At 40.5% G+C, this 22,035-nt stretch overlaps 1 protein-coding gene across 3 annotated transcripts in view; it reads left to right on the forward strand.

Moving 5' to 3' along the window:
• Positions 1–16,272, forward strand: part of igf2 (insulin like growth factor 2) — a 41,024-nt gene extending 24,752 nt beyond the window's left edge. Inside the window, exons 2-4 of one of the 3 annotated variants that reach the window (NM_001113672.1) lie at positions 3,620–3,782; positions 10,397–10,563; positions 11,533–11,978. In NM_001113672.1, coding sequence (NP_001107144.1) covers positions 3,638–3,782; positions 10,397–10,563; positions 11,533–11,769 — 549 coding nt within the window. In that variant the 5' untranslated portion in view covers positions 3,620–3,637 and the 3' untranslated portion in view covers positions 11,770–11,978. Of the gene's footprint in view, positions 1–3,619; positions 3,783–10,396; positions 10,564–11,532 lie in introns of all 3 variants that reach the window. The other 2 variants (XM_012960554.3, XM_012960555.3) reach the window with 2 other exon arrangements.
• Positions 16,273–22,035: the final 5,763 nt, after the last annotated feature.

Below are 22,035 nucleotides of genomic sequence, written 5' to 3' on the forward strand. Positions count from 1 at the left end.
ACTAAGTTTCTTATAGAGGAGAGACTAGGTTTCTTATAGAGGAGAGACTAAGTTTCTTATAGAGGAGAGACTAGGTTTCTTATAGAGGAGAGACTGGGTTTCTTATAGGGGAGAGACTAAGTTTCTTATAGAGGAGAGACTGGGGTTCTTATAGGGGAGAGACTAGGTTTCTTATAGAGGAGAGACTGGGTTTCTTATAGGGGAGAGACTAAGTTTCTTATAGAGGAGAGACTGGGTTTCTTATAGGGGAGAGACTGGGTTTCTTATAGAGGAGAGACTAGGTTTCTTATAGAGGAGAGACTGGGTTTCTTATAGGGGAGAGACTAAGTTTCTTATAGAGGAGAGACTGGGGTTCTTATAGGGGAGAGACTAGGTTTCTTATAGAGGAGAGACTGGGTTTCTTATAGGGGAGAGACTAAGTTTCTTATAGAGGAGATACTGGGTTTCTTATAGGGGAGAGACTAGGTTTCTTATAGAGGAGAGACTAAGTTTCTTATAGAGGAGAGACTGGGTTCTTATAGGGGAGAGACTAGGTTTCTTATAGAGGAGAGACTAGGTTTTTTTTTATAGGGGACCAATTCTTTGTAGCTTTCCCTAGGCTCTTCAGTCACTAAGAACTACTCTATCTGCAAACCAAAGACCTACCTACTGGAAGATGTTGGTATTGGTATTTCAGCAACATCTGGAGGGCCGTAGGTTGGACACCCCTGCTGTATAGGCTAATTAGACAATTATTAAGCCATATGTCACTTTTGCTTTTATAACCAGTTTATTATAATGCTGAGTGGAATGGGGGCAGAGTTTTTCTTCCCCACCCTATCTCAGTCCAGCAATTGTTTGGATTATTCCCACTGTGAGCCATTCTGGTTTCCTAAGCAATAGTAGATGTGTTGGAGATGATGATGATAATAAGTCAAACACAGAAAAGACAAAGAGAAAGAAAGGAAATATTAAAGTAAACAGAAGTCTCTAGAGAACCGCTGGACTGGCAGACAAAATAATAATCATAAAATAACAGCTTTGGGCCTCTCTCAGTACAATTAAAGTGCACTCTTGGGACTTCATATAACAGCTCTCCTTTATTGCAAAATGATACATGGCCGACGTTTCGCTCTGTTCCTGATCATTCTCAAGACTTTCTGTTCTTTGGAACGGTCCGAGAAACCCACCATGTGTTATGTTTCAACAAAGGATTATCGCATAATTAATGGCCAAAAGAACATTTTATTCATTTTTTTTCTTCTTTTGTACATAATATAAAATTGGGTTCATGGCAAAGCAACATTTAAAAATGTTTAGTTCATTCATTTTAATATCAGCATATGTGTGCCACCCCTCGTCCATAACAGCATGAACCCATCAGTGCAAAAGAGCCGGGGTTTCCAAGCACAGGCCCATTCTGTTTATCGGGGAATGACAAGAAGTCATTTATAGAGCCAGGGAGGAAGAAAAAATTAGTTAATTAATGTTCCACTTCTGAATTGGAAGAAGCTTTACTATTGCATGGTACCTTGACTACAGTGTAAATGTTTGCTTAAGCACTTGCATAGCATTGCCTAGGGTAAAATTAGAAATGCAGGTTGGTATGGACCAGATTTATCATCAACTTGTAAACAGGTGGAAAGCTCTGATATACTTCTTTTTAAAAATTAAAGGGTCCCTGACAGTTTAAAACACCTCCCTGCTATAATATTTAGTTCTAGCATCAACCAAGAGTGGTGTTTTTCCGCCACTGTTTCCATGAGGTGAAACCCATAGCTGACTTTTCTCCGGGCAACTGTCTGCAAGGTTCTCAGCTAAAACAGTCTAGCTTGAAATTCCTGTTGGGAATGAAAATTCTTGAAGATTGATATTAGTAATGACCTCACTGGGCTATCTCTAGGGGCCATTGCTTTGTAGGAATCTTTATCTTGTGGCCCTTGGGATGGGCAGACTGTATTATTATTATTATTATTATTAACATTTATTTATAAAGCGCCAACATATTCCGCAGCGCTGTACAATAAGTGGGTTACATACATTGGACATACAGAGTAACATATAAAGCAATCAATAACCGATACAAGAGGTGAAGAGGGCCCTGCCCAAAAGAGCTTACAATCTACAAGGAGAAAGGGTTGAGACACAAGGTGTGGGAATGGGCATGACTGCCTTGTTTAACTGCCATTTCCTTCTTCCTAAATGTTGGCACTTAGCAAATGGTAGCACGTATGGTGGTTCATATGGTAAGGGTTCTTGTTACTGACCATTATCCTTCTGCATAAACACAATCTACATATAGTATCACATAGTAGGTAAATTATACACGCCATTTCTTTGTGCCATAATGCCTTCAATGAGGAAGGTATTGGTCCTCATTTTATAGTTTACAACTGATGAGCGGCTAGGCCAGTACGGATACCCGCACCCCTACTTTTTAGTATCTTACAGATACAAGAGCCCTAAGGGGACAACCTGGCAACTCTCTGCATCTTATCCAAGCATCATTAATATAAATGACATGGAAGTGAGCATCAACACATTTGGGTTAATTAATCTTCACTTACTATTTGACTTGGAAAAATATTTGTTCTGCAGAGTTCTGCAGGAAAGCCTTTCACTTCCTAAAATACATCACTAATGCACAGGCACCGAGGGTGATTAATGGAGTCAGGCTGGAATCATACATCATGGAACATGACAATTCGTGATGGAAGGGCCTAATAAGAGAAAGCTCCCATATCAGTCTCTTTGATCTACTTGTGTGACTGACAACTTTTGAACAATTATATATAGGCAGGTGAATAAAACCAGCATTGCCGGGGCTACTTACCCCTCTGCAGCCCCTCACAGTCAATGCTGACATCCTGCAGAAGCCAAAAGACAGGGTTACTATTATAAGAACTGCAGCTAAGAGAGGTACTTAGAGGTTGCTAGTGCATTACATGGTCTTACACCTTCCCCAACGCGTGGCTGGTTGCCAAATGTGGGGTGACTTACTGCAGGCATTTCAGCTGGATCCAAAAAGTCTTCTCATCTGTAGCAGAGAAAATCAATCACTTTGGTTGTTTAGAGCATGGTTAGTTTTTCTAAGAACTGGGGCCCCAAGCGGCACCTTCCGTGCTAACGCTCTCCAGCTGCCAACGGTTTCTATTTCCCAAGCTCTTTATGGGTGGTGTGGGGAAGTATTGTCAAGGGCATATAATGCCTGCTGCTTCTGCTCCTGTCACTAAGTATATGGCCACGTGGCTTTGTACAACATTGTTCTGGTTTTAAGATGGAATGCCATGCATCAAAAAAACCTTGAATGCCTCTACTACGGATAGAGAAGCTTGGGTGCCTCCAGACTGGGAAAAGATTCATGTATTAGGGTGCCCAAGCAGTGTTGCTTCATAACAGGGCCTTGTCTAGTAGAAGCATAGAGGCACTTTATGTACAGTATACAATTCCTTCTGCCCCTACTTTATATTTGTCTGAATGTATATTCCTCAGTACAGGAAGTGGTTACATATTCTCTGGTAAGAGCTGTGTAATATGATGGTGCTTAATAAATAATACAAATAATAACATACAGTGTTTGTATTTCCTGGCCGGTTCTGTGGCACTTGCATAACATCCCCGTGTTCCTTTTTCTCTCCAGCTACCAAGGATGTCAGTCATGAGGCATCTCCTCCTCCTCTCTATCACCTTCCTGGTATACACGCTAGACTCTGCTAAAGCCTATGGAGCAACGGAGACCCTGTGCGGTGGGGAGCTGGTGGACACCCTGCAGTTTGTTTGTGGAGACAGGGGCTTCTATTTCAGTAAGTCAAACTAAATATATATCGACCAGTTGTGGATAGGAATTGTATTAATATGTCCACTGTTTTCAAAGTGCAGACATAAAATGTCATCAACCACCTGCTACTCATGTTCAGCTTCGAGGCTTGGCGCCGTATCTTTTCCACAGAGATTGAGAATGTTTAACTCCCCTTCCAAATAAGATGGATGGGGGCTTGCATAATGAAAGCTCTGTTGCTCTTTAAAAAAGCCAAAGCTATAACATCATCCGTGACACCACTGAGGTTATATGGTTATAAGGCTAAAATAAGACATGGCATAATAAAAAAGCATCTTTTAGTACTGGAGGTTGCTTTCAAAAGCTTTTTTGATAGTCCCATATTAGCCTCCATAATATAACGGCTGAATATGTATAAAGCAACAGGGGGTGCCAAACATCAAGAAGCAGTTGATACCTCAGTCCATCCAACCTCCATCTCTGGCCCATGTATGTATGTATATCTTTATTTATAAAGCGCTACTTATGTACGCAGCGCTGTACAGTAGAGTACATTAATACAAAGAGGGTGTTAAGATAATAATAGATAAATACAAAGTATAACAATAAATACAGATAAATACAGCTGCAATAAGTTAAGAGTCGAGGACACAAGAGGAAGGAGGTCCCTGCCCCGTAGAGCTTACAATCTATGGCTACATTTAGTGGCAGTTACTTCTCTGGTTATCTCATTGCAACCATCAGACATTTTATTTCAAACTTTGGGCCAGTAAAGGTTTCCTGCTATGGGATACTAATCCTGGTGCAATTGTTAAAGTATTTATTTATTTCCTTAGTCATCTATAGCCTCTTCCTTTATGCCATGCAAATGCTTTGGTCAAAGACTGCCTGATAAAGCAAACAACGAAGAGGCAAGTTGTGTTTCCATCAGCAGTTGATGTACGTGTTGGTGTTTTATTTTAATGGGCAACTACCTAATTTGCTAGCCAAAATAAACTGGAGATTAAGTACTTCTCCAGCTATAATGTCTTGGATGGACCACCTACCCCAGTAAACCATGTGTTGTAACCTGGCCATTCACTTAACACAGCTACACTGTATGAATATTTGCACCCCCTACTGCCCCCCCGATTCAGACACCACGTGTAGAACAGCAGTTTAAGGTAAAGAGAGTAGGGATTTGTAGGTATAGCAGTGAAAGAGAGTGGAACATAGTGGGTCCAGTTGTTTTTGTTAAGGGACACAAACAGTGCTTACATGATTTATCAAGCTTTTCTTGCCCTACAGTGTTGCTGAGTCATTATACTTTAAATATTGACCAATGGCATCTACCTGTGGGTCTAATTTTACAATATCATACAAATGGGTGTGAGTGGGCTCATATCTTGCTTTAGACTTGACCTTGAATCTTGAAAAATGGTTTGGCCATTATATGAAGTTCTGAATGCTTTGGCCCCCAAAAAAGCAGTAGGTCCAAACAGGTTGTTTGTATGTCCTAGTTAAATTCCCTCCCCTACCACTTGCCCACTTCAGTGTCATCTTCACAACATCCCCTGAATATTGCTGGAGTTATTAAGTCCTCTCAGTCTTGACAGCTGCCTATCGTTCGGAACAGAGACAGCTCCCAAAAAGGAATCGAGTTCTCTGCTCAAAACAGCTGATAAGAGTTTGTTCTGTGCAGCTTGTGCTGACTGTGCACATTCCTGCCCTATGTGTCCTGCTCAGTAATGTTGGCAGGGGAGAAAGGAAGACCCAGGCAGGAGGCATAATGGGGGGACAGTGGCTCAGTCAGCCAGGTCCCACAAAGACCCTCTTTGTTGCTTCCTGCATTCCACTGGGAGAGTAGAAGGAGGGGAAGAGTATTGTTTACTTCATATTCCCCTTTAACTCAGTTTGATTGATTTGGCATGGGGGGGAGGGAGGCTGTTCGAGGTAAGGGGGGGGGCAAGGGAAGGATGCTAAAAAGGAAATTGCCAACATATTTATTGAACACATGTCGTGAGAGAGAGAAAGATAGAAACATGCAGGAAATCTGTGGCTAGTCATTTCTCCCTGGTTAGCCAGGGCTTTTGTGACAACATTATTACAGCTGCCTTGTAGGTTCCATGGGTGTGTAAACCTTGCCTAGCATTATTGCTCTGCAGAAACATTACAGGACTACAACTCCCAGCATGCTCCAACATATCATTAGGATTAAAGGCATGCTGGTAACTGTACTACCACAACACTATCCCCCCCTGTAATTATGTTTGTGGCTACTTTCTCTGTAATGAAGTCTGATTGAATGTTAAGTTATAAACCCAATAAATATGCTTCTAGATGACTCTAAAAGAGTCTGAAAAAGTACACAGGAGACACTTTAAATGTGTTTATGTTCTAAGCCTAAGAAAGTAAACACACAATAAACCATTTGGGTAACTGGAATTCTAGCATTCTTTTTATGTTATTGACCATTTCAATAAGGGAATTCCACCTCAGTGGTGGCAATAGAAATCTCCACAAAATCTAGTGAAAATCCAGTTACGGTTTGGCTACAACCTGACCAGACTGCTGGCACTTCGCAGACAGTCAAAACAACAAGGCTTTTTAGCTCCTTTGTTCAAATTATATACCATGCTGGTTAGTATGTAATTATAGTGGAATTTTACTATGAGTCTGAGTTTTACTTCTAAACTTGAACTTATAAAAACCCACTGAGAATGAAAGGTGCTTAGACATTTATGGATGGGACCTAGCTAACTAGCAGGCATATTATTTCTTTAGTTTGCAGTTTGTTCCTTGGGTAGATTTTATATACTGTATATGTATATATGTATTTGCCTTCTGATCCTATATATTTTCATCTCCACTTTCCGGAGCACAAAAGTGCAGCCTCAGCATGGAGTTACTAGTGTGTCCCACTGGCCCATTTCCCCAGCTGACACCTGGGATAAGTAAAGTGGTCATCAAAGCCAGCTCAAGTCAAGCACAGGGAATCAGACTGACTGAAAGCCAAACTGTCATGGAGAGATGGAACTGTGCCAAAAACATTAAATAATCCTACATCAAACAAACACAATAAACCTACTTATTCATCCAGAAATGGACAACACTTTCAGTTCAGTACCCTATACTAATTCAATTAACTCTCAGGAAATGACAAGCATCCTCACGGTTTGAACAGGAAACTTAATCTGTGCAATCTAATATGCATCCTTAATGGATTCCTTTATGTCGGATGATCGATTCTATGCCAGTGATCTACTTGTGTTCTGGCTATATTATCCCTATTATTATGCCTATTTATTTCCTGTATATTCTGCATAGAAAGAACAAGCAACATTATGGGTGCAGCTGTTCAATAGACTACAGTTGGAAATTGTTGGATTGGTCCCTCTAGAGTAGTAGTTGTCAAGAGTTTTCGCTTGAAAAATCCAGCAATATGCCTTAACTTATACTTGGGTACAGATATGGGAAAGTATCAGTGCATCAGTCATTAAGGCATATTTCCAAGAAAATCTGGGACAGCAAATATATATTCAGTCCAAATCTCCCCCTAACTATACTTAAAGCTGAGTTTCAGGTGTATCTAATAGCACAAATGTCCATTGTACGAAACACTCTCCCTAACTGGACTCCACCACTTCTCTAAACTACCCCAGGTGAGCCAGTCCCATACTTTGGGAATTACTACTCTAGAGCAGTGATCCCCAAGCAGTGACTTTGACTTCTGAGTAACATGTTGCTCACCAGCCCCTTTGGTGTTGCTTCCAGTGGCATCAAAGTTGGTGCCAGTTTTAAAATTCTGGCTTGGAGACTCATTTTGGAGACACAATTTTACTCCAAGCAGAGCCTCCTGCAGACCAGCAGTCCACATGGAGCTACCAAATAACCAATCACATTCCTTATTTTGCATCCTAAAGGAAAGTTGTTTCATGCTTATGTGGCTCACCAACACTTTTTACATCTGAGTGTGGCTCACAAGTACAAAAGGTTGGGGATTCCTGCTCGATAGGACAGCAGAGTTCAGCCTGAGCAGCACTTAGGGTAAAATTTGTGGTGAATAGTTATTTGACATTCTGGATATTCTACAAACAATTTTTTGAATGTCTGTGTTATGAGTTAAGAGGGGCCTGATGAAATGTTACGTGCGAAAAGGGCCAAATAACTCTCTTTAGATCATGTTAATGTTTTTCCATCCTCTGTGCTCTGCAGCCAAATCATACTTTTCAACACCACTCGAATCAACAACCATCTCTTGGCAATAGCTCTCGTAATTTATTGTTTCCTCATTTCGTCCCTTTCTATCTTCAAATCTAAGGGCTGCCACTAAAAAGTTAAAGAGCAGTTTTTATGGAAAAGAGCTGACACGGATTACTGTGAAACCTTGTATCTGGGGCTGAAATCCAAACCTGTTGTTTACATGGCCTGTTCTGCTGGTATCAGAGATGAGAAACCAGTGTGTGTACTTTCCATTTTTTTCCTTTTCTCAGTTGGTGAATATTCTGTGCTTAGGGTAAAACTTTAAGATAAATGGTGCTACGGTAGTTATTGTTGTTGTCTTCAGTTTAATACTGATAAGGGGAGTTTTTGTGTTTAACAGCTTAAAAAGCGATTTGTAAAATAAAATGGCAACTGATAAAATTCAGCTTTGCGTGCTTTTTTAATGCCTGTGAAAAGTTGTATGTTCCATGGTTCCAGGTTAGGAACTGATTTAGAGATATTAAGGGGGTCAAAGAAAAACTGACACTGATTCTGAAACCTCTCCGCTAGCTGTTCTGGACGCCTGGCCTGATACTTGAGTACTTTACAGCAGGGCTGTCCAGCTAGAGGCATGCAGGCCTAATGTGACCCTTCAAAAGATTTTTATGGTCCCCAATTTGCTCATAGGCTCCATAGACGTCATTATGTAATGTCAGTTAGGTACTCAGTACTCAGTTATATTGCTGACAGGCAGGCACCTTGAAATTGAGGGATTCTCTGATGTCTCAGTGTTAAGGTTGACACCTATCCCCCTTAGACCTGAACAGCCAAGTTTTCAGAAGGGCTACCCGGGTCAAAACCTACTGCCTGGTTTCCCAAATTGGGAAAACTGGACAGGACTCAACAACATTGTCACGGCGGTCAGAAATGGCTCCGCCCTGTGCATGATCTAATGGCCCCACCTCCTCCTCACCCCACAACAACATGCCCCCTCCTCTTCCCCGCCCCCCCATGTAATGTTACCCCTGCCCTGCTAAGGAAGCCAGCAGAGGTGGCAACCCTACTCAGTGTGCTGGTCTATAAAAATTGGGTCCAAGAGGCAATAACTCATAATAACCCCTCCCCTTTAATGCTTTTAAGGTATACTGCCTTTTCTCTATGAAAAAATCACTTGTGTACATCAGCCTGCAATGGCTGTACTTCCTGAGGCAGAACTTCCTGTTTACATTAATTGTACAGGAAGTACTTAGTAAGACATGCTTCCAATTCCCCACTATCAATGTATTTTCTGCTATACACCAGGAATGTGATAATAACATGAATAAAAGGTGTCATACACTTTGCATCTATGTGTTCAGTTATTCCAGGGCCTGTGTAAAAACTGATGTTGAAGCCATTAGGAAACCTTTCTTTTTGAAACACAGACAATACAGGAAGTTCTAAAACAGGGATGACTTATCCAGAAAGCTCAGAATTATGGAAAGCCTGTCTCCCATAGACTCCATTTTAATCAAATAATTCAGATTTTTAAAATTGATTCCCTTTACTCTGTAAAAATAAAACAGTACCTCTATTTGATCCCAACTAAGGTATAATTACCCCTTATTGGGGGTAGAACAGTCCTATTGGGTTATTTAATGGTTAAATGATTCCCTTTTCTCTGTAATAATAAAACAGTACCTGTACTTGATCCCAACTAAGATATAATTACCCCTTATTGGGGCAGAACAACCCTATTGGGTTTATTTAATGGTTAAATGATTCCCTTTTCTCTGTAATAATAAAACAGTACCTGTACTTGATCCCAACTAAGATATAATAACCCCTTATTGGGGGCAGAACAGTCCTATTGGGTTTATTTAATGGTTAAATGATTCCCTTTTCTCTGTAATAATAAAACAGTACCTGTACTTGATCCCAACTAAGATATAATTACCCCTTATTGGGGGCAGAACAGCCCTATTGGGTTTATTTAATGGTTAAATGATTCCCTTTTCTCTGTAATAATAAAACAGTACCTGTACTTGATCCCATCTAAGATATAATTAATCCTTAGTGGATGCAAAACAATCCTCTTGGGTTTAATTAATATTTTATTGTTTTTTTAGTAGACTTAAGGTATGAAGATCCAAATTACAGAAAGACCCCTTATCCGGAATACCCTTGGTCCCGAGCATTCTGGATAACAGGTCCTATACCTGTACTGAGAGATATCTGAGAATACTGGACTGCTGGAGAGCCCTGTGAGGATCTCAGTTAGGAACCCTTGAATGACGCTATAATAGGAATTATAGGAAATAAGTGGTTTCTTTAAGGCTTTAATGGCTTTTATTGTTTGGATTTTAAATTGAAAGTTAAATAGAAAACCAATTTAAATGCTGCCGTTTTGAATGTGCGCTTACCGCAAACTACATTTCCAAGAGATGCATTGTCAATAAAGTGTCTGTTTCCTCCCAGGCAGGAATAATGGCCGCTCCAACCGCAGGGCTAACAGGGGGATTGTGGAAGAATGTTGCTTCCGGAGCTGTGATTTGGAACTGTTGGAAACGTACTGCGCAAAGCCAGCTAAGAACGAGAGGGATGTCTCCACTGCACCCTCCACAGCAATACCACCACTGAACAAGGTGAGTTAGAGGGCTTGTCAAGTACCCACTTTGCTTAGTGTGTAGATTCCCTGCAGGCAAGATGAGGGCAGTGGTGAGAGTTATAGCAAAGTTTCATAAAACTGCAAAGCTTGCAGATCCTAGAGAAAGTCAAGTCAAGCATTCAAGCAGAAATAACACTTTAACTGCAGCTACTGATTTGAACTTGTTAAGTGGCCCTTTAACTAGACATGCTAATTAGTTCAAATGATGTCTTCAAAGTGAATGAGCAGTTGTAGACTGCATTTCCCTTAAGGAGCTGTGTATGGTTGACCAGAGGTTCGCTACATGAGGCGTGTCCATAAGTCCATAAGCATTGTAAAATTAAACTCGCCCACAATGTCTAGTAACCAGGAGTAAAGGTGGTCATACACATATTTCAGCTGCTGATACGGGTCCTATTGACCGATTCGCCAGCTTATCTGCCCATGTATGGGGTCGGGACAGACATACCCAACCAATATCTGGCCTTAAGTCAGATCAAGGACTGCATCAGCTCATTGATGTGGTCCTTGCTCTGACGGGTCCATATCACCTACCTTAGGTGGGCATATTGGTGGTAAGATCTGCTCATTTGGCAACCTCACCAAATGAGCAGATCTTATGGTATATGGCCACCTTAATCTATTAACATAGTCACTTGATTGAATGTAAATATCTGATTGGTTGCTATGAATTACTAGACCTGACACAAGATGGATGGTAGTCAATGGACCCACTAGCCAGACTGTCATCCATATCCATGTCACTTACTTGCCAAATGCTCCATCTTACCTGCCTCAACCACAAATATAAAATATATGTATTTGTTACCCACAAACATCAGCTTTGTATGACCATTATAGGAATTTCATCTTGTGATTGGCTGCTCTAAGTTACTGCACAGGGTAAATTTAAAGTTCTTTAACCAGAAGTATCAGTATTTTGACGTTTTGTTGTTTCAATCTCCAGCAGGACCTGTACCACAAACATCACCACACAAAGAGCTCCAAGTATGACATTTGGCAGAGGAAGTCTATCCATCGGCTGCGGAGAGGAGTCCCTGCCATTGTACGTGCTAGGCAGTATCGATTGCTAATGCAGCAGGCTGAAGAATCAGAGCAGGCACTATCACATCGGCCCCTTACCACCTTACCCATAACGCGGCCTCTCCATCTGCAACAAACCTCAGAACCTTCCCTCAATTGAACAAGGGACCTTTCACTAGAAGAATCCCATTGCCTTCATCTTTTGTTTTTCTAACTTTTGTCATCTCTGAATGGGAGGGAAATCGGGCCCGGCCTTACCCCTCTCTCTATATCTTAGGCCGATGAACAGAGGTGAGCCTATAGCGCTCCTTATCACACCTCAAGGAGGAGAATAAAGGAGTAAAAAGAAAGACACCAAAACAGGAACAAGATGTTTTTGTCGGGTACATTTCTGTGGATTTACGCGTCCTGTTTTTTTTTTCTGCATTTTAATCTGCAAATCCATCAGTGTATGTGTACATATATATGCAATACACTTATCCGTCTATACATACATACACAAAGGAATCCAGATGGTTCAGCACTTCATGACTTTACCTGTGCACCGGAACTGCAAATATTTTCATTTTTTTTTTTCACCATTTCAAGTATTATAAATTACCACCAAAATCCTTATCAATTATGGAAATGGTAAAAAAAAGTAGTGAAAAAAAAAAGGGAAACTTTGTTACCCGTGGGTCTATAGTTTTGACACAATTTTACATCTATCCATACAGCATTTAAATAATGATGTCCAAATTAATTGCACCTTTTTTTGAATGCCTGGAAAGAATTCTAAGGACGTCTAAGGTTTTTTTTTTTTTTTTTTTAATATCTTAAGTGCTTTTGTGTCACGGGGACTGTGATATGCGATTCTGCAGAATTGTTGCAGCCCGTCTGGCACAGTGGGAGATAAGCACAAGAGTTTCCAAATGTATTTGCACCTTTTATGATCAATGAGAATGAAGAATGAGGGGAAATTAGACAGAAGGCTTTTTTTTTCATATTGGTGAGAGTGGTCTGCTTTGCACATGTGCCACAGATTACAATGATTTTATATATGTATAATATATTATATAAGTTTTTTTTTTTCTTTTTTGCAAAAGAAAGTCAAGCACTATTTTTTACGGGGATTCTGTTTTTTTCTAAAGTAGTGAAAGACAGGGGATTGGATAATTTAAGTATGATCTGCTATGGTGCTAAAGTCATGCAGAAGGTTAGAAGGAGATGTTGAGAGGACTTTAGAGGGTCATGAAACATGGGTCCCTTACATGGCGGAAGTTTCACAAAAAGCTTGTCGATTTACTTGAATCGGCGCAATGAACTTCATGTAAAGGGCCCCTGTTGTAGCATGGAAGCGACTGATTATGAACTTGAAAAAAAAAATTAGGCTTTTCGTTTTAAGAAAAGTAACTTGTTTTGGTTCTTTCCTCTGAATTGTGAAGAGGGTCTCATTCAAATATTAAAAACCACTCACCTCTGTCACCAAGAAAAGATACCGTTGCTCTACAGACTTCCACAGGTTGTACCTAGCGGAAAGGGAATTGCAATAGGCACTAAATCTTTTCCCACCACCAAAATGCCTAGCTATCATTTGTGAATAGAGAATATTATGGATCCCTTGTCTGTGCCAGAGGATCCCAATTCTGATTCGCAGAGCTGTCTTTAGGGGTGAAAATAGAAGCAACTGCCAATGTCCCAAAGCAGAGCATTAAATGACAGATAATATAGGGTAAGATGGTGCCAGTACTTCAGTATGGTAACAGCAGAGTAAAATGGCTACAGAAACATTTGATATCATTGTTATCTGAATTGCAGCATTTAAGCTGTACTCCTAGGACCAATTAGAAAGTCCTATTTCTGAATAATGAGTATTCTCTCTTTACTAAACAGTCACCTCAGATACCAATGATAATCTACATTCTACTACACCTAAATATGAACAAAGAAGTGTCTGTGCTTCTATTCTTACATGAAGGTACTTGTAAAATCTGCACTTTTACTTGCTCCAGAAATCCGGTAGTGTTCAGCCAGATCACAACGCACGTCTTCTCATGAAATTAATACCATAAATGAATTATGAGAAATATATACTACCGGGGTGTATTAGTTAAAAAGCTCTGCTAGAAACCAAGCTATCCCATGGGACATTAGGGTAGACTATTATTGTTGTTGGATTTATATCATCTGATCTTAAATGTAAGGGATTTTTAAGATCTGCTTTATATAAATCTCATTTTTTAGACTACACATTCCACTCAGTGTAAGGGCAAAGTATCACCAATTCCAGTAGATGAAAGCTCCACTCCAATTAACACAAGCATTGGCTTAGGTGGTGCAACTACATATAAGTTCATAAATGAGCATTAGTAGCTGATGATGCTCATACAACCCTTACTATGGCAAATGTCACTTTTATGCAACTGGACTTTTTAGTGTTTTATGAAGGCTAAAGAGAGCCCGACTGTTGCTCTAACTCTGTGGAACAATTACATCTCCTTGCTAGATCATGCTGGACGTATGAGTTCATCAAAAGCACTTTAGCCGCAGGTTGACTTTCCCTGGTGTAAGCAAACATTGAGGATTAGATAAGTCTTTTAATGAGCCAAATGATACAACATCTCCTTGCTTAAGGCTACGACCAATCCTGTAAGTAAGAAGGGCATCTCGTTCTAAGCTTTCGCCATTTAGCCTTTATCTGAGAATTATGCTGCCTAAAGAGAAGGGATTCATAGGCAATCCATAATTAGCATCTGGCCAATTCAGAAAACTTGGATCAGAAATTAAATATTAAAAAGAGCTGAGCAACATAGCACATCTCTCTACATCTCCCTAATGTGATCTATTTGCCTTTCAGTGCTCTGATCTTGCCTGCCACAAGCATTTTCTATCTGCCCACTACTTGCTGCAATTCCTAGAGATCCATAGGTAGCAATGTCTGTCACTTGGCAAGTTAAGTTGGCCTTAAGCACACACATTTGAAGTCACACTTGGTGAGAGCATTAGCTTTATTGGGTGTTTTTGCTTTTCTGCCTTATAAAGAAAAAAAACATTGGGAAGGCTACTTGAATTGTACAATTTTTCAATACGTTAAGTAGAAATGGGGGGTTTTGTGGGAGGGCTCTACGGGAGGGCTATGAAGGGTGTAATTAGGTCTTTTTATTGTGTAATCCATTTTTATATGATATTAATATTATTCTCTTGCAAAGTTGAGCCATGATACTTTTTTTTAATAAAAACTGAAAATGGAAAAAAATTTAAAAATAAAAAAAAATGCAAAAAAAAGACAAAACACAATGCAATAAGACAGACATAAAGAAAAAAAACAGCCTTATTTATTGATGTACAAAATTATGAGGGAGAAGGGAAAGAAAGATAGCAAGACAGAAAGAAAGATGAAAGAAAGAAAGAAAGAAAGAAAGAGAGAAAGAAAGAGAGAAAGAAAGAAAAAAAGAAAGAAAGAGAGAAAGAAAGAAAGAGAGAAAGAAAGATAGAAAGAAAGATAGAAAGAAAGTCCAAAAAAAGAACATTCAAACATTGAAAGGGGGAGCAACTTATTTCGATGTCTTATTTTGTACTTTTAGTGTGTACTTTTTAAAGAGAACTTTTGTAAATGCTTTGTACCAAAAGAAGAAAATCATTGAAGAAAAAAATAAGCATTTTATGGCTGTGTTAAAAACGAAACCATTTTGCTGTAGTTTTGTCACAAGAAAAGCAAAGTAAGAACGAGCAGGTGTTGTATCCCAACAAGCAGGCCTGAGCCATCTCATTTGTTTTGTTTTCAAGTGACTATATTTGTTAGAATGCAGTTATGTCTAGAAAAGAACCATATGGTCCTTGAATATACCCAGGACCTTTACTTGCAATGCACAAAGTCTGACCAACACGGCGGTTTCTGTCATCATTCTCACAGATCGTCAGGGCCTCAGACCTTCTTGTTGCCGATACATATGCAGATGCAATATTCATTTAACTTATTGGGGCGCAAGAACCCCTGAGTCTGCAGTCACATCATTGTCAGTCAGTTCTTCATGTACTATATCATCATGTATCAGTTTCATTACACAGCAGTTCTTTTTTCTATTATCATGTATTAATTATTCAACAATACAAACCGCATTCGGATCTGTTTTTCAGTGAATCTTTCAGGCTTTTTAATGACTACGACTGTAATTGAAAATACTTGTCACAGTATTGTATCATACACTTTCTGCCTTACTGAGGAATTAAGGACAATACAGATATACTCGTGCAACTGGTTACAAAAGAGCCAAAGCGCAGTGCCATACATTTCCAGAGGCTTCCATAGAACTATCTAAAGGGAACGTTGTGCTCACTTTTTTTTTTTTAAGTTATAAAGTGGCTGCGCAATGATGGTGTGTTTCCGCATTGTTCTGCACTTCCACAGGACTTGACCACCTTTCAACGGCAAGATTGGCCTCTGCACTATATGAAGGAAATGTTTCTATGCACTGCCACAGGACTTTTGGCTTTCCGTGAATATATGCATAAATGGATGGATTGTTTTAGTGGTGAGCCACGGGCACCTGTGTGTCGTGGCTTGTCCATATTTTATGTGCACTCTACATAATATGCAACTCAACAACCGCCCAGATTCTGCACCTATTGTACCTTTTTTTTAAATATCATATCAATAAAATAAATCTATCATACCATAAGGAAATGCAGTGTTCTCAGTGTGTCTTATTTATTGCTGTTGTTATCTATACAGTTGGTTATGCACAAGCCCATTGGCTAAATGCAATTCCCCAGGCCATTTATTGTTAAGGACTATGCTACAAAACTAAATAAAATACAGATCCCATATCTAGAAAGCTCTGAAGTATGGGAAGACCATATCCCTAGAGTCCCTAGAGTCCATTTTCAGCAAATAAAATGTATTCGTTTTTTTTCTATGAAATAATAAAACAGTACCTTGTACTTGATTGCAACTAAGCTGCATGAATCCATATTGATGGAAAAACAATCCTATTAGATTTATTCAATGATTTTTATACCTATGCAAGGGTTGATTTTGAGGATATTTTTAAAAAAATATCACCTGACCCGTATAAATTATGCTTTGTGCAAATATTGTTAAGAGGGGAAAAGAGCAGTGTAGGAAGGGTAATATTTTTACCAGAAAATGTGGTAACTCTATAGACCATATATAGAGCAGGGAACAGCAGAGATTAAATTAATATAGCCTTATGTAAGGTAGTCATTTGGGGGCCCTTTTGTTGCCCTGCCAGAGTAGTACCTCTCTCAAAAAAACATACAGTGCTGTCTGTAGGGGGTTGAAATAGGACTGATGGCCCTGGAGTTTCACTACCATGCGTTTAGTATAAGAATGGGGACAGCTACTCTTTGCTTGGCTGATATTCTGCAGTAGCAAATGTAGCAACAACTAAATAGAATTCAGAAGCCGCATAAGGCAATGCCGTACCTAGGGTAAGCAATATGACGTCTCCCACTGCATATTATGCAGGTATAAAGACAAATAATGTTCATAATACGCAATCAGCTCTGCTTTTATATATGGTGTGTATTAAGAGGGGCAGAAATACAAGGTAAACCTGTCCTTGTGAATATATTACTATTCAGGACACCTAGCTGCATTGTGGAGTTAAGATACATAAATCAGGGATATCCAAACTGCAGCTATTGTTCGGAAGGATGCTGAGATTGCCTTTCAACATCTCCTAAAGGGCCACAGGAGGGCCAATTTTACCACAATATAATATGGGGGGTAATGATATACAACTTACAAAGTTTCCACTAGGTCTACAAACCCATTGCTACCATTTGTTTGAAGGCATCCACTTGGTTGCTTTAGGATACTAGACCTGTTGCAAACTTACAACTATTGCAAAAGTATTCCATCTTTAGAAAAGGTTTGACTCCCAAGGTGCTCGGCTAATACCAGAGGCCCAGGCGAAAAACCATTTCTGCCCTGCCCTAAAACCTCCTCCACTTGAAAAAAGAGCAAGCGCACGATTCTGCCTACTCTTTATAAAACAAAGATGCTTCCTCAGAGAAGCCATCTTACTGAACCCTTTATTTCCTGTTTTGCAGAGCAACTTCCTGTTGCTGCCATAATGCTAAAACTCAGCAAATCTTTATGCTGATTGATTAGAAAAATGGCAGTGGGAACATTTCTGAGTGTTAATAAGTGATGTGTGGGAAAACAACAACCCAAAATGTAAGTTTTGCTAAATACCGATGGAGTTCTTACCGACTGGAGGAACGCTTTAGCACAGCAACTTTTGCTTTTAGTCTGTGAGAATTCTCTGGCGTTCCTGTAAAAAAATAATTGAAAATGAAAACTACAGTGTAAGAAGTGCTTATCATTACTTTATAGAACAAAAATGCACAGCATAGGTTAGTCTGCACTGAGAAACACATTTATTATTATTATCTTTTATTTATGCTTGCTCCCTGCGCAGGCTGCTCCCAATAATGCTCAGCCTGGAGACTTCCATCTTTGACTAATTCCAGCCAGACACACCATCAGTTTTATCATACTGAGTCCTTTTCACCACCAGACCATGCCTCCTTCTGACCTCAAGCAAGGGGATAAAAACAGAATTCAAGGGCTACTGGCAGGGGTGCAACTACAGCTGATGCAGACATTGTGGCTGCAGTAGGGACCAGTAGTGTAGAGGGCCCAGTAAGGACATACAAAATTAACAAATTAAATATATCCTCATAGCTTACTCATGTTGACCTGGCCTGGAACTAGGAGTAGCCAGAAGGGTGCTACTGTAAGGGGGTGCTATGGGCTGAGGCACATGCCTTTGCTGCCTTCTCTGGCATTGTGAGTAGAGCTATTTGTGGAGCTGTCGAGCAATCATGGTGGGTGATGTAGTGATGTAGTAGGTGATGTTTATCAGCTATGCAGCAGGTATTGGCAAGAAGGTTGGCTACACGGCGGGGGGGCTGTTTTTAAGCAGGCAGGGGGGAAAGGTAAGCAGGCATCCTTGCCTCTGGTGAGAAATTCTCAGAGGACCTATGATCATAACAACCTCCCTCCAATCTCCAATATGTGCCTTGTTCTAACTCTGAGTTTGTGATGTGCGAGGTTGACATTACCCGCCCCATCTATATCTATATACCCATCTGTATCGATAGACCCACGCCCAACCCGCCCTATCTCTGATGTCATGAAGGAGGCAGGGCAGGCAGGCACGCATCTATAAATATAGGCTGCTGGAGGTAGAAGCCAAGTGGAGTAAGGTCACAGACGGGTTGGGCGTATTTGGATAGTTTAGTCCAAATCCATCTCCGACCCCAAGTACTGTGCGAAGGTCATCCCGAACCTGCCTGACCCGCATTACTCTGAATGTGTAGCCCATGTTTTGCTAGACTAAACCAAAAGAGGCATCTGAACGATCCCAAGATATATTCTGGCCCCTTTTATCAGAGGTCTTTGAGTCCTAGAACAGAATGCAGATTGCACAAAATAAACTGGGCTATCGGAACCCTTTCATCATTAGCAAATTATGGAAATGTTTACATCTAAGTGAGAGTGATATAACGGCTTGGATTGTAGCACCACTGCCAGTTTTTCTGAAGAGGTTTCTTATTGTGATGCTTTGCCAAGACACTCATCATTTCATAAATATACATATTGGGATTATGTTGGTTTTATGCTAATAAACAATCTCATTGTGAGGCCAGCTACAAATAGAACAAGTTGGGCGTCTGGCCATTGTTCGACGCAGATGGCTAAAGGCACAGCTAGCGGCTTCATCACAACGGCAGTATAACTTTATAACTCTGCTTCCCTCAGGAATCAAACCAACTGCAAGCTATAGGGCACTCAAAAAAAAAAGCCTGAGTCAAAAAGGTTAAAAAAAAAAGGGTAAGTTCAGGATGTCCAACCTGCATTGCTCAGGATCTGTTGATGTGAAGCTTTACTGTATCCTTTTTCTAACTCGCTGAATTGTCTGCAGTGGGATTTTTTCAAGTATGTGTTGACCCTAGAGCAGGGATCCCCATCCTTTTATATCCGTGAGCCACATTCAAATGGAAAAAGTGTTGGGGAGCAACACAAGCATGAAAAAAATTTAACCAGAAATTCAAAAATAAGCACCTGCTTTGAGGCCCCTGGGAGCAACATCCACGGGGTTGGTGAGCAACATGTTGCCCCTGAGCCACTGGTTGGGGATCACTGGCCTAGAGTAATGCATCCTCCAGTTTGCAGTGAAATGGTAATTTTCAGAATTGTAGTTTTCCAAAAGTAAGGGTTACGTGAGTAATATCGTGCGCAGCGGGAAACGCACGCGGCGGGCGGGAAATAACGCAAGAAAAACGCTTGACACGAGTTAAATAACGCAAAGAATATTGCGTCTTAATGATGACACCTGTCCTTTTAATGAATCGAGCATTAAGTTGCAAAAAATAAGAAGCGATAAAATTTTTACCGCATACTAAAAATAGCGCTGGTTTTATCGCCCTTTAGTGAATCAACCCCTATGTGTGCTGCCAATTTGAGTCTTATTTAGCAGTGCTCAGTGCAAGTGCTAAAACATTAAGGGGCACAGATTGCGCACCATTGGGCCCATGCATGGAACCCCACATCTGGGGCAGAGGTCTGTGCAGGTCCTGTCCCAGGTTAAAAATCCTGTGCAAGGTGTAGAAAGGAGTGCAAGGGAGCCTTGTACTAGAGTCCTAGTAGGTAGGAGACCCATGTCCAACCTGGATCTGCTGAACCACAACCTGACCCAAACCGTTGCCTTCTCCCCACACCAGCTACCCAAACTTATTGCCAGGGCCCTAAAATGACCCCGTATAAACTGGAAATGATATGCCACTATGGACCAAAAGTGGTGTCACAAAAATATTCCTATTCTCCAAGAGGGCAGGACACAGATTGGGGTACCCGGCCCAGGGCAGGTTGGACTGGGGAGAAACATTCAGGTACCTCCTACTTTCCACCCATTCCTATTGATGGCAGCACTGCATTCTACTTTAGGAACAGAAAGAGCTGCTCCTGTAGGTGCAAATGTCAAGGCAAGGTGCAAAGCAGGCAGCACATCAACCTTGCCCAAGGCTTCTTAAATAAGTCTTCAAATATTTCTATTTATTTATATAGCACCACAAAGGTACGCAATGCTTTGCAAGGTGTAAACACAAGTAAGGTCAGGCTGGGGCACAGATATAAATAGATATGAGACAGTGAGAATAAATAGGTTTTTCAATACACAGATGGAATGAAGTCCCTGTTGTGAAGAGCTAACCAAATGGATGGGGAACATAAGTCATAAGTCAGGGGGTGTGTTACTGAAAAATATGGAGTGCTTCAAAGACAGAGGGGTGTTCCTACTATTGTACAGCGCTGCGGAATATGTTGGTGCTTTATAAATAAATGTTAATAATAATAATAGTGCCTATACTTCCATTAGCAGCTATTTTAACCAACCACACCCCAATGATGTTAGCTGTGCTCCTCTGGAGGACTAGACCACATTCCCTGCTACCTACATCCAAGGGTATAATAAGGACTGATTAATTAATGCCATATCAATTATGAAAGCATTATAAAATCATAATAGAATGTATGGATATCGATACACCAGTCCTTTTAAAAGACTGGTGTATCAATATCCATTCATTCTGTTATTTGATCCTTGAGGCTGAACAAATATATCAACCGTAAGGATCAGGCCTCTGTTTGCATAGGAAATATTTATTAAGATGCCAGTATGTACTTCTGTTGATAAATGCTATTATATTGATGGACTTTGCAGGCACAATATTTTCTGCCCAGAGTCTGTTGCTATAATTACACCGACATTCTCCTCCACAAAGGACTTACCTTACATTGTTTCATTTACTGTAATAACCATTCACATTTTTGCATTCTGAACACTTAGTACTTATTGATATTGAACCTCCTCAATGAATTAGATTCCCAGTATCCTGTTTTTTTCTTAATCTCTTTGTAGCGCAGACACATCCTGTGTGAGTATTTATCTGTAATATGGGATGGATCTGCACTAAGGAGAGCACTTGCATTAAGATGCCCAGTTGTACTCTAAATTCCATCTTCAGGGTCATTAATGAATAAATAGGAACCCAACTCTATCTTCCATTGAAAACACCAAAATATGGCGCCATTTATTGACAGGGGAAAAGGAACAAGCCTTTTAGAGCCTTTGGCTACAGGTCCTTGTGCCCCAGAATGCAGAGTAAAGCTGGCTATACACGGGCAGATCCGCTCCCCCTACGGGTGGGCGATATCGGGGAGGCATTTAGGCAAATTTGATTGTTTGGCCCTGGGGCCAAACGATCGAATTCACGGCAATGGGGCAGTTGGTTCGGGGACCGCATCAACGAGCCGATGCAGTCCCTGATCCGACTTGATTTTCTAACCTGGCCAATTTCAGCCCAGATATCGGTCGGCCAGGCCCCTCAGTTCTGCCCCTACACGGGCTGATAAGCT

This window comes from Xenopus tropicalis, chromosome 4, assembly GCF_000004195.4.
Source record: "Xenopus tropicalis strain Nigerian chromosome 4, UCB_Xtro_10.0, whole genome shotgun sequence".
NCBI lineage: Eukaryota > Metazoa > Chordata > Amphibia > Anura > Pipidae > Xenopus > Xenopus tropicalis.